Source organism: Manis javanica, chromosome 2 (genome assembly GCF_040802235.1).
Source record: "Manis javanica isolate MJ-LG chromosome 2, MJ_LKY, whole genome shotgun sequence".
NCBI classification, from domain to species: Eukaryota; Metazoa; Chordata; class Mammalia; order Pholidota; family Manidae; genus Manis; species Manis javanica.
This window is the reverse complement of record NC_133157.1, coordinates 30,206,654-30,220,241: the sequence shown is the minus strand read 5'-3', so window position 1 is coordinate 30,220,241 and position 13,588 is coordinate 30,206,654. Positions and strand designations below refer to the sequence as shown.

Genomic DNA, 13,588 nt, shown 5'->3' with positions numbered 1-13,588 from the left:
GGGCCACATAGGAGGATGTTTAATATTTAAGAACATGTCCAGCTCAGGCTCAGTTGGGTATACTTTCACTCATACAGAAGCTCAGGGAACTTTTCAGCTGCAAGACAAGAGTATTTTACTCAGGGCCTCCTTCATTCACACCAGCATTAAATTTGTGTGATAAGTTCAGTGCTGTCAGCAATTAATGCCAGGTCCATTGTTTCTCATGGTGGCTATGGCAACATGCCTTCCCCCCACTCTCTCCCCGATCCAGTCATCCTGCAGGAACAGAGTGCAGCTGGGAAGGTGAACAATGACTGTCAGCATGAACTTTAACATTCATTTAATTTTTGATAGGGGGAAAACCTGGAGGTGGGGGACAGAGTAATTACTTGCCATATCTTTAATAAGAGTTGGGCAACTCATATAATATAGACAGGTTGATGAGGCAACGGGCATAGTTAGAACTGTAGGCCTTGATTCCTTTCAGTTTCTATGTTAAAAAAAAAAAACAAACCTGTTTTGAGTAAATTGAGAAGTAGTTTCAAAAAGTGTGAGATTAAACTACCAGAGAAGTAGCATTTAGATAATCAGACCATTTTCCCTGCTTTGTCTAAAGAGAAAAAAACTCCAGGACTATCAGAAAACTTAAACTGAAGGTATTTAGCAGCATAAAAAGTTTTTAGTTAAAGGACTCACAGTTAAGTATTTGAATTTGTTTATTCTGTCCTGTAAGTTCTTAGGACTTCATATGAAGATAGCTTGTTTGTTCTGCATATATAATTCTCACTGGCTTAAAAACAGACAAGGACTGAAGAGAATCTTTTCCTAACTCTAAACTTGGAGGAATACAAGGTTTTGTTAGAACCACCTACCCACACACTAAGCATTAACTTGTGAGTAAGGCTGATGGTCAGTCAGAGCTACTAGCCTGTATGTACTTTATACATATATATATAGAAAACATGTCTATATAATAATTTCCATAGCAATGGGCATGACTTGAACACACAGTATTTCTACAATATAGATTCACACATGCCAAACTGAAACAATAATAAGAGAACATTGATTTTGGTCTCTACCTTGAATAAAATTCATTTTTGGCTCTGAAAATTCCATGGAGTTAAGGATCATATTTTACTCACTGTTCTATTCGGTTTTAGGTAAACAGTTTGACTCATTGGCACTCCTTTGAGTGAAGACTATTGCTCCCAACCTCCAACTTGGGGAGAGGCTTTAGTAGTGCTTTTACCTCTTAAAGAGGAAGCAGAGAGTTGGACATAGCAAAGTAACAGCATCCTTGGACTGTTTACCTAAAAAATCCCTGCTCTCTCCCCTCTTCTATGGTGACTTGTGCAAACCACCCACAAAGAGTAACAGCATTCTAATGATCACAGTGTGGGTGTATATATATATACACCCGTACCTGCACACAAATATATGTAAAATCTAAATCTGGGGCCCATTTCCTTAAAAATAAGAGTTCCCATTAAAAAAAAAATCCATCCCAATGAATGGAATAATCATAGTTCAAGTGATTATTAGTAATGGCAACCCCTTGTATGAACGCAAAATATTCTACCCACCTACAGAGGGGGATACAGATAACAACTTAAGACTTCACAGAGTAAAGGCAGCCAAAAGTACACCAGAGTTCTAAAACAATAATTCACTTTGAAATAACTTTTAAGTTTAAACAGTAATAAAACCAGGGGAGAAAAAGTAAGACATGTTTATAACTTCCTAAAACTACTCACCATTCATGTTTGCTTCTTTGCTCCACACAATGTTAGAATAAACATACAGCATTATGGCCTTAGCAAAGTTTCTTAAACATCTGGGGCCTCAGTATCCTCCTTTGTCAAATGAGGATATCATGGTTTTCCAAGTCTAAAAAATCCATTTCAAGTTGGATATGCCTATCAGTCAGTCACCCTTGAAAATCTGAATTGTTTCAAATGAACCTATTTTCTGGAATGGAGTATAAAAGTATGTATGTATATATGTAAGTTGTGTTGTTAGATACATAGAAAGAAAGGTAACATACCAGTTATTGTTATTCCAAGCAGACTGATGACCTAGGTTACCGTCCCAGCTCAAGTGGTTGCCCACTCCCAATCAAGGTTCTCCCTTGAACAGGTGTCTCATATCTTGAGATGATGGAAAAGGCAAGGCTGATAAGCCATCCTGTCTCCATAATAAACTAGCCATCACCTTTTTTAGCCCCCATGGATAGTCCAACTATAAACCCATTTTTTCCCAATGAACTCTTCAGCATTAAAATTAATAACCTGAATATCTCTCTCGTATTTGCTTTTAACAGTGAGCAATTTGCAGTGTATGCACCTCCTTGAGAACAATGGAAGATCAAAGAATTTTTCTTATAACCTGCAGTCATCCACTCAACCAAAAAAACAAAACAAAGCTTCAAGTGCCTATGGAGGAAAACTGTGTCCAGGGAAGCTGTAATAGATAGTACAGAGTTCTAATTCTCTGCTGATTATCTTTTAGACTTTGGGAAAATGTTAATATTCATGCTTTAAGCCCTATTAGAGTGAAAATGTAACAACTGAAAGAAAAGTCAGAACGTGTTCTGTCTGATCTTACACAGCACTGTTTTGTAAATTATGTTAGTCTGTGCTGAAAGGACTGGGACAGACTGTGCCTGTGCAGAACTGCAGTTTGCCTCCACTTTGGTCAGTATGGCTAGAAAGAATTTATAATTAACAGTACAGTCTAAGTGAATGTAAGAATATGAGTGCCAAAGGGGCTGCTAGTTTGGGATCTCTGCCAGCCAGCTGGTGCAGGCCTGGTTTTTTTGCTCCAGTGAAGAACCTAAGTAAGATAGGAGGGGACTGGGTTACAGTAGCCACCTTCTTCCTTTCACTACTTTTTATGAAATCTAATGCAACAGACTTGACTACAGTGACTACACTGCTGTTATTCCAACATTATCAGTTTTAAATTTTAGACCAGAATCATGACTCAGCATTTGCTGTTAGAAACTGTCTTAAGATCGTAATAGGTCTGTAACAGCTTCCATGTTAGCCTCGGAATGTAGGCTAGGCAGATTTACAAACCAGACCGTTTGTGCACAAGGTACCAATTCTGGCTTTAACATTCCACTTGTATTTTCTGCCTGACCTGCAGAGGTGAACAATCTTGTCAAAATGCCATTCCTACTGGCAGGGAAAACTGTGCTAACTGTTTACATTCCAGCCCTTTAATACCTGGTTTAAATAAAATCCAGTGATTGCGGGCTTTTTCACATTTTTAAGGGCAAGGCTACTACAGGAATATAGACAGGAAGCACAAACAGCAACATGTTAGGCTCACAAATACTTCTAGGATTGCTTCCATTTTCTTAAGATTATCATTACCACTGTCCTGCCAAGAGGTAAACAATAAAGTGTTAATTATCATTCTTTTTAGCTTGCTGTTACTTTATAATTATGAACATAATGAATATATGTCATATATGTCACTATACATAGCTGGTAACTTTTAAAGAACTCTAATGGATCTAATGGATCTTTAGTAGACAATCATTTTGAAAGTAAAGTTATTTATATCAGTCAAGCACCATTTAGATATGGGAAAACCCAAAAGAACTATATAGCACCATTTTGAAATCTGCCCCTGCATGGGCTAGAACACCTCTGTGACAGACCTCCATAGTGAGAAGCTGAATGTTATGATGGGTAAGCATAACCATTCCCAAATAAAAAACTGGTGTCTGTTGCCATCTGAATGAACTGGAGTTGAGAACACAAAGATGCCACTCATTTCTTGGTAAATAATAGAAAGTATCATATTATCACTCTACTTTGTAAATATTTAGTTCCTCTGAAATGCAAAATAAACCAACACCTCTAACCTTATATCATGTGCTAGTCCAGGAAACCAGCATGCATTATTTTCCTACCTTAGTGCAACGAAGGTTCATGAACAACTTCTTTAAAAGTTTACCTTTAATGACAAACATTTATTACATCAGTCTCTCTTCAAAATTAGATAGCTGTGAATAAACAATTTAAAACAGGAGGTGTCATGATGTCTCTTCAATATACTGTACTCAATGCACTGGGCCCCTGGGGATGCCCCATAATATACACATTGAAGCAATAATGTAAGTCTGTGAGCCACTGCTCCTGAATACCTCCACTCTTCAGAGTCTGTAGGGAAAAACAAGAGTAACTTGAGAATTCTATCAAAATTGCTAAACCATCTGACAATGTTTTTCACAAGAAAGATTTCAGAGCCATTGTAAGAGCATCCTCATCTATAAACCACCACAGGAAATGTTATTGGGAAGGGGAGCCTTATCATCTGGGCATTACCACAGGCCGTGAAAATTCCAAGTTACAGCCTCAAGTTCAAGTGCTACTATTTCTTGTTTGGTCTGTTTCACTCCCATATATGCTAGGGACTAATGAAATTTCACCATCAACCCTTCCTACACCTTTGACTACCTCCCCACCTCCCCTTGGTATTTTAGAGTCTCACAATCTTTGCACCGACATTAACAGAGTAATTTTACAGGGCCAACTGACAATTTGTCATTCTCTTCCTTATGAAGGTAGGCTGATTCTCCAACTTCAAAATAATCCAAATTGACTTTTCTTCTCTTCTATTACTGAATTATTCTGCTTCTTCTATTACTTCTCCAAGGCTACTAAGGAAATCTTGAGCACCTACGTTATATGTATGTACACACTCTATTAATCTCAAGTACTACTACTTATACCAATTAATAAAACCCCCACGACATCTATACAAAAAGCCTCTCTTCAACTCTCCCAAACCAAAAACACCAAAGGATTCCCACGAAACAGACACAGCACAAAACAGAGAACCAACTACTAGACAAAGCAGGAGCCTACAAATTCCTTCTTTCAACTTCTCCTTATTCTCCAGTGAATTAAGTAACTAGAAATTGACCTAAAGTTTATTCCTGCCAAGTAAATTTCTTAATGACAGCTAACATTTATTAAGAACCTAATAAATCAGCTACACTAAAAACTTTACATGGATGATCTCATTTAATGGTCATCCAAACCAAATGAAGTTACTGCTATTTCCATTTCTACAGCTAGGCAAAATAATCTTGGATAGATTTAGAAAAACTTGCCAAACTATCACGGTTCGTCAATAGAGTCTGCATCAGAATTCAGGTAGTAATGACTGATGCCTACAACTTTTCCAACCATTATTAATTCTGAGAATCAGCCAATGCACAAGAACCTGGCCTCCCAAAAGCACTTCCCAGGCCTTGCCCATGAATTGTACAAGTTCTCATTGCATGCTTCTTACCGTGATATTCTTGATGATTTGCTGCACCAAGATGGCATTGGTCAACATATGAGTCTTGAGGGGTGCATGCTGAAGCAGCAGGCGAAGCATCTGGCCCACAACAGGCAGCTCCTCAGGCCCAGCTTTGTTTACTCGCAGGCTCTGCAGCATCAACCTAAGGACTCGAGGCAGGAGAGCCAGGATAGATACACAGACTCCCCACAGCTTGTCTCTACAACAACAGAGAGAAATGAATCAGGGAGCCAACATATACAGGAAAAGTGCCCTTTCCATATTTCCCAAAATAGAAAATGTCCTTTTAAGAAATGTACTTTCTGATAAAATTAGTAAGAATAGGTTTCATCAGAACCAAATAAGCAAATCCAATGAAGAATTAGCTGCTCTCCCCTATTTCATAGGTTCCAAGACTAGCTCCAGCATTTTCACAGACTTTTAACAAGATAATTCTTGAAGCCCTAGTGATTACATAAAAGACTTAGAGAACAGAATGATCTACACATGCATATTGTTTTCCACCACTGGACATCATTCAACTGTCTGTTACACAACACCAAAAATCGAGAGAGGAAGATTATCCCACTGGTAAGAAGGGAAGAAAGGAACTTCATGAAACTCTAAGCCTAATACTTGCATTCTGAGCCTCTTCAATGTTTTAGAACAGGGAGGATTTGCAGAGAAAGGTAAGCTCACAAGGAACTAAAACAGGTTTCAGAAAGTAGCCAGTAAAGAGACTATTACTGCACTTCTAGGTCATAGAAAGCCAGAAATGGTAAATCCAACTTTCAATAAGCATCATTCTCTTGGTATCTTTATAGAGCAAAAATAAATAAGTTTTATGACAGAAGTAAATGTAGCTAGCCTAACCACATTCTAGAAGAGTGCCGATTAAACGGAGTAATATCCTTTTGGAGGAAAAGTTCACAGCTGCTAAAGGCTCTGACCTTAGTCTGTTACAGTTACTGCACCAGCAATGCATAATCTTCCCAGTCCCAAAATCTTTCTAAGAGAATCTGACTACCTTAAGTGAAGAAGGAGCAGCCCTTTCACTATTTGACTAACACTTCCCCAACTTCACATATATGGATACTAAATCCATTCTAATCCAACCATCTCCTCTTATTTGAAGAGACTTTAATCTGCCTGTTGATTCATGCACAGGCAGGTCAGGATAGCCATGTACAAGGAGAAAAGAAAGACTGTAGACAGAGCTACTAATGAGGAAAAAACACAGCAGTAAAGAAACACAATCTAGAAGACAACAGAAAAAGCTACTTTGGTCCCCACTGAGCTTTAAATTCCTACTTCCATAAATTATGAGCCTTTTGATTTTATAAGTCACCCCTATAATGGTCCACTACATGAATTTGAGGGATTTCAAATAATTGCTAATCAAAACTGTGCTAAAAGGGCCTATGGGATCTGTATCCTGAGTATACTGACTAGATGAGTAAAGTTTAGAATTTTACCTTCACACACTACAATCAAAGAAAACTGTCAAGTCAAGGACAAAAAGAAGAGACCTGGGTACCAAGCAATGGAAGAAATACCATATTAACAGTCATTCTTAGGGTTTTCTAAGAGTTATCTTATATAAGAATAATTTTACATATTCTATAAAGTGTTCAAAAAGACAGAACTGGGACTAATGAAGTTTCTGCTCAGCATAAAATAATGGTTCTAAACCACCCTTAAGAAACATGAAAGTTCAATATTTTGCATACAATTTTCAGGAGTTTAGCTAACTCCACACACTTATGATATATTCTGGTCAGATAATGCCAACCTCCTCTTTGACTACAAACACAGAGAACTACAGATAAAATTCATTTTTTAAAAATTATACAGCCAAGCTCAAAAGCCAGTATGGGTGACATTTCTAGGTGCCAGAAACTATGACAGAATTCATATAAAGTTACCCAACAGGGGTTAGAAATGGCTGTGGGATTTTAGGGCTGGGTTTTCAACAGCTAAGTGTTAGAAGCTGAGGCTTCAGTTCTCAGATGTAGGAGGCAGAGACCTAAACCTGGGCTCCTTGCAAATAGCCAGGAGCCAGGAAAACACAAATGTGCAACTCACCTGTAAGGAGGTCTCCACAACCTCCACAGAACTCTCAAGCAAAATGCACTCAGAAAACAGGTATACAAATCAAAACACGAATTTGTGCAACCCCATGAAAGAATCTCCAGAGCCCACCTGACTCCCCAGAAAAGGGGGAATTCCCATGCTAGAGGAAAAAAATACAGAACAAAACAAACTGACACCAACTTTAAAATAATACCAATAATTTAAGAAAAGGCAAAAATGACAAACAGCCAAGTAAAAACCCAAAATAGGTCAAGAAAACAAAAACTCAGTAAGAGGGTTGGCAAAGCGAAAGATGTTATGAGAGGACAGAATGAGAAGTTCCCTATGTTTATGAGGAGCTTAGGACAGATATTTAGAGAGAACAGAAATAATGGGGGATATAACAGAAATAATAGTACTTCCCAGATCTGAAGAAAAAACACCATTTTCAGATTAAATAGTAGTACACTAAGTCTAAAGCAGGATAAATAACAACAAGCTACACTAGTTCACATCCTGATTTACAACATAACAAAGATGAAGATAAAACAGTAAAACCACAGAATAGATTACTATTCTATTATTAATAGATTACTACCTACAAACCAAGAAGGCTCAGTCTAACAGATTTTTCAATTACTAATGAGTCCAGAAGACAACAATAGTTTCTTCCAAGTACAGTGGCCACAGTCTTGAACAAACTGGCCAGGCCTGATTTTTTGATCAGCACTTAACATATCAAAGACTCCCAGTAATTTGACTGTCACTCTCATTACACTTAATCTCACAAACACCTTCTGGGGCCAGAGAGGGGTGGCCAACAGGAGTAGCCCAAAAGAGAAATCTAAGTACCTAAGACTGGCTGCCAACATTTCCTTGTGACTAATGTCAGTCTGAGAGATACACAGGGTCCTGGTAATATCAACCTTTCTAATACCCAGTATAAAATACTTCAGGTATTTTAAACAGGCAAAAAGTATTACATACACTGAGTTTTGTTCGGTCCAGCCGTATAACATCAAGCAAGATATTCCTCTGTAAGAAACTACAGAAGTTCTTTGAAATGAATCATCAAAGTATTTAATAGAGGGGCTATATTTCAAGCGACAAGTAATAACAAATAGCAATATAACTCTTTCACGAAGGGGGATGCTTATTACAAAGTTTTTAGAACCTTGAGAAGCTCCTTGTTATTTGCAAAGCCTTTTCTTGACCTATTAGACCTAATGCTTACGTGTAAGAAAAATACCATCAAATCTGTTTATGTGTAAATTTCAGTGTATTTATAGTGAAATCTATAAAGTTATAAATACACATACACACACATACACATGCACAAATGGAGAAAAATCCAAATGTCTGCTGACAGTAAAATGGGTAAGTTATGTTACATTCTTGTAACAGAATACTTTAAAGCAGTAGTACTGACAGCCAATCTAGCTCACAGCCTGTATTTGTAAATAAAGTTTTATTCAAAGACAGCCACATCCACTCATTTACATATTATCTACTGCTGCTTTCATACTACCAAGACAATGTTGAATTTTCTGACAATAGACTATGACCCCCCAAAAACCTGGAATATTTCCTATCTGACTCTGCATCAAAAAGTTTGTTGACCCCTGGTAACAGAGAAACACAAACGTGATTAACATAAACGTGAATTCTGGGGGATGCATAAGAGAAGTGTAACACGGGAAGTATATGTGCTGACAATATTCTATTTCTGAACCTGGACGTTGCTTAAATGGGTGTTCAGTTTATTTATACCTACTCTTTATATCGAATTATACAGTCACATGAATATTTTTGACATTTAAAAGGAGAGATTAGAAAGACAAACATCAAAATGTTAATAACAGGTGATAGAATTTTTATTTTCTTGATGCTCATCTGTTAAAGAGTTTTTTAAAAACCTCTGTAATGAATTTTAGCAGGCATACCAATAAGAATATAAGCATAAGAATACTTTTTTTTTTCCCAAGTAAAGTGAAATACTCCAAACAATTCTAGAAGCTTTAACCCAAGTATTAACATAAGAGCAAAAGTACTAATTAAAAACACTGGCATCTCAGAACAATTTCCCTATATCCAAGAATTTAAAATTCTACTCTGCCTAGTTCTAATGAAAACCAAAACAAAATACAAAGACTTGTATTAATAAGACTTGTATTCTAAAAGTAGAACTTTTTTCTTGCTAAACCTATAGCAATTATTAGTAAGGAAAGTTCTCAAGAAATCATGCCATCTAACTTCAAATTCATAGCTTCAATGAAAAAATAAAAACTAAGAATTCTTATCACAACCCAAAGGAGATTCATGAAAGAACAAGGAAAAGGTTAGCCAGGTTTAAAAACTCTGAAAGAGAATTTACAATATTTCTAAAATCTAATTTTCTTTCAATCTTTCTAAAAATATTTATTTGTATATATTTTTATACATACATACATATTTGTATGCTGGCTTTTTTGGGGTAGGGATGGAAGATGTAGGAAAAAATTTAAGTTGAAGAAGAGATAGGAAAAAAATTAAAGTTGAAGAACACAAAAACTATTACCTCTTTCTTAAATGTTCTGCTTCTCCTTTCTCTAATGTGAGCAGAAAATAAAGAAGACTGTAGCAACAAGAAGCCAGAAATGGCAGTAGAGTCTCACTGAAAACACACGTATGATCCAGGAGCTTACAGATGACACCCAAAACACAGCCAGCTGTGCTATCAGGAATTATAGTCAATCCAACCTAGGCAGAGAAAAATGAGATTAATGACCCCTTCACAACAGTCCCTTTCCCCAAGGATACAACCAACCACATTAACTGTAAAGTTAACCATATACCACTTCTACTGAAAACTAGTATTTGCTTAATACATGCATGCCAACCTACCACACCTTAAGATCCTCTTTTCCTTTCAGAATTTAATCCCTACATTAAATGACTTTGAAAACATACAAACTCAAGAAATACTTTTAACACAAAAAAATCTACTGCCTCCCATCATGATAACATCTTCTGAAATGTTCTAGACATTACAATTCTACTAAAATTCTACTAATGGTCAAAAATACTACTATTTAAAAGGATTATTTCATGTATCCAAAGAAAATCTTGATACTAACAATCACACTTACATGATCTTCACATTTTTCAGACTGGTAAACTCCAGTATGTAGCAACACCCCTATCCCAGGTAATTAAATGTAAAAACAGAGTTCATTTTACCATCAGCTTTCCCCTGCCCTTTGATTAAGCTGGTCATTCAGACATGACAATAGAAAATACCTGTACTGGAGGTGGTAAGATATTACTATACTGAACACTGAACTGCTTTACTGCCCCAACACCTAGATAAGGGACATCACAGTATGCTAACTCATCTGGACTCTACTGTATAAACTGTCATTAAGGTGGACTCTAACTTGTAACTGTATGTATGCATGGCTTAAATCTCCTAGAAACTACTGTTGCCATAAAAAAAGTCTGCAGGCTCTGAGGTCTTAACCTTTCCATCAGGCTGTGTGAAAACAGTGGTCAAGACTGACTGGCATGTTGCTCTTTTACTAGAGTAAAGAATGTAGTCAAAGGAAAGCATATATCTCTGGAGTGGTGGTGAAAAAAAAAAGGTGGAGAACTTTGGAGACAGAAGGGAAAAGGATCAGAAGTTTGATAGCAGGAAGAAAGAGGACTGTGAATTCAAAGCAGTACTTTCCAACTCAAGGGAAATAACATTTCAAAAGATAAAAAGGGTGTAGATGTGCCTATCAAATCCAAACAAGTGAAAGCCCCAGGGAAGATAAAACTTGGGGAGCCCTCCCTTGCACTATAATTCATTATTGTAATAAAAAGCCAAAAGTCAAAGTGTAAAATTTGGAGGAATTTAATAGCAAAAACCAAGGCATACTAAATGTGAATTTAATACTAATGGAAACAAAGGACACCCACTGGCCAGAAGACAAGTCAGTCTCATGGCTGATCTCACTGCTTCCAGTAACCAGGACTTGAGCCTGTCAGGTGACAATCCCTACTTTAGATCCCAAACCTTCTAGATGGAAATTAGACCCTAGTTTGATGCTGAATTTCCAATACACTGACACCAAGCACGTTAATTAGAGCATTACAAGTCAGAAGGAACTGAGGTACAATTTTAAGGCCCTTAATTTCACAGATGTAGAAAGTCCTAAGAAAAGGGGATTTTCCCAAGATGACAGAAGTAATTAGTAACAGCCAGGAAAAACACCAAGATTTCTCAGGTTTCACCACAGCATCATGCTGTGAGAGGCCAGGGAATTATTAAGCTTAGAATTCTGGATACTCCCTCTCTCCTTGACTATGGCACACCCAATCTTAAACAATGAATTTCTATGCTTTTTTGTGTAACAGAAAAAAATTTAAGTATACTCACCAAATGCTTACTGATGGCACTTTGTAGGATATCAAAGCTCTGGTTTCGGGCAGGGATGACCAATAAATTGTGACAAACTGTCTGTCAGCAAAGGAGAAAACCAATAACCAAATAAGGACATTTTAGGTCAGAAACGAGTTCAATGAAATTTTGTGTGTTTTTTTTAACCTACTTGCTCTACACAGTAATAGAAAACAAAAAATGACTTTGAAAATACGAGTGTCAAAGATCAAACAAACCTCACATATGGGCTGATTTTCCACATAATTCATTTATTAGACATTAATGAGCACTGAGCTCATCCTATTAGGTGCCATGCACAGGAAGGACAGAACAAGAAACTCCTCTCTCTCAGCCCTCAAAATAGCTTACAATCTGCTGAAGTAGAGACACTATGTAAGCATTACAACTGAAAGATCTGAGTGATGTGAAAAAAAAAGCTGATTAAAGCCTTTTCTACATTTGGTGGAAAACATACAGGAAAATACTTAATGATCCAGAAAATAGTACTATCTTATTCAAATAAATTGTAACACTGCCTCCTACTCCCCAATGGTAAAAGGAAAACAGTCTACAGGAAAAGCAGCAAAGTAAGAGGGAAGTGGGAGTCAAGTCCCTGGTACTTTAAATTTTCTAAGCTATCAAGAAAATGAGAGGACCAGTATCTAGTCCTTCAGAGACATCGTAACACAACTGCAGAAACTGATGAAGTATAGTGCCAAAAATGAAATACACAGAAAAATCACACGGAGAGACAAGGACTGATGGAAAGAAGAGTATCACTCTAGGAAGAGGACAATCAAGCTAAATTTAAGAGAACTGTCAGTCAACCCTCAAAAACCAACAGCTCAATGCATTATTTCTCTATAAAACCTCTTGTACATTGATACCTCTGTTTTCACATGGCAATTTTTCTTAGTTTTTATACTTATAGTAACAACATAACCCTTAACAAAGCAGGAGTGAAGGGTGCTGACGCCCATGCAGTGAAAAATCTGCATGTAACTTTGGCTCCTGCAGAACTAAATGACTAATAGCCTACTATTTTAACAAAAGCTGTACTCACTCATAGAGTCAATTTACACATATTTTATGCTATGTGTATTATATACCATGTTCTTACAATTAAGTAAGCTAAAGAAAAGGTTTTTTCAAATTGTTATAAATCTCCAAAAAGTTTAATATATTTACTGTAAAAAATCCACATAGAAGTATGCCCATGCCATTTAAACCAGTGTTGTTCAAGGGTCAACTGTATTTCTAATGCTATCTTTTTACCTCAAAACAAGCACAGTCCTTATTTTTATTAATAAGAAATAAATCACATTTAAAAAGACCCATTCAATAATAAATACCCACTTAAACCCTTCCCTTCTGCTTCCCTGTCCCTTTCTGATCTAAGTCTTTGAGTGGGGCTGAACTAGGTAAACATCAGCACTGAAGTGGGTGGGAGAACTGGAGTGGCAAGAACTATCCATGAAAAAGTAGAGGCAGACTGTCCCCAAGGGCTGGAATTCAAATGGAGTGAGAAGAGGGGCAGCACCAAAAGGAGACTGACTACAGGCAGAGGAACTGATCAAGTAAATATAGTAAGTAAACAGAAGCTAGCTTTCCCACAATCAGAAAAGGCAGTTACAAAAGGAAAAGGCGACAACTAGAATGAACCCAGTAGTGGTAAACTCCTGATTTCTATCCACTGAGAAGGTGTAGGAATAGCAACATCCAACAGCAATGACCACAAAGACAGTCCAGAAGTTGGTCTCTAAATACCATTCTCTTCTTGAAGGAAAACTGGGCTTCTTCAGGAAATACGTGATTGTAGGGCTAACC

The 13,588-nt window shown here is 37.0% G+C and overlaps 2 protein-coding genes across 11 annotated transcripts in view; one reads left to right on the top strand and one right to left on the bottom strand.

Moving 5' to 3' along the window:
* The window catches only part of INVS (inversin), a 143,085-nt gene extending 139,676 nt beyond the window's left edge, over positions 1 to 3,409 (top strand). For 8 of the 9 annotated variants that reach the window (XM_073227009.1, XM_073227044.1, XM_073227016.1 and 5 more), the window contains one exon: positions 2,306 to 3,409. In XM_073227009.1, coding sequence (XP_073083110.1) covers positions 2,306 to 2,451 — 146 coding nt within the window. In that variant the 3' untranslated portion in view covers positions 2,452 to 3,409. The remainder of the gene's footprint in view (positions 1 to 2,305) is intronic. The other variant, XM_073227022.1, reaches the window with a different exon arrangement.
* Positions 3,410 to 3,935: 526 nt separating this feature from the next.
* TEX10 (testis expressed 10) overlaps positions 3,936 to 13,588 on the bottom strand; it is a 55,122-nt gene continuing 45,469 nt past the window's right edge. Inside the window, exons 12-15 of one of the 2 annotated variants that reach the window (XM_073227045.1) lie at positions 11,759 to 11,839; positions 9,917 to 10,098; positions 5,296 to 5,506; positions 3,936 to 4,157 (exon numbers count right to left, since the gene is read on the bottom strand). In XM_073227045.1, coding sequence (XP_073083146.1) covers positions 4,044 to 4,157; positions 5,296 to 5,506; positions 9,917 to 10,098; positions 11,759 to 11,839 — 588 coding nt within the window. In that variant the 3' untranslated portion in view covers positions 3,936 to 4,043. Of the gene's footprint in view, positions 4,158 to 5,295; positions 5,507 to 9,916; positions 10,099 to 11,758; positions 11,840 to 13,588 lie in introns of those variants that run through there. The other variant, XM_073227049.1, reaches the window with a different exon arrangement.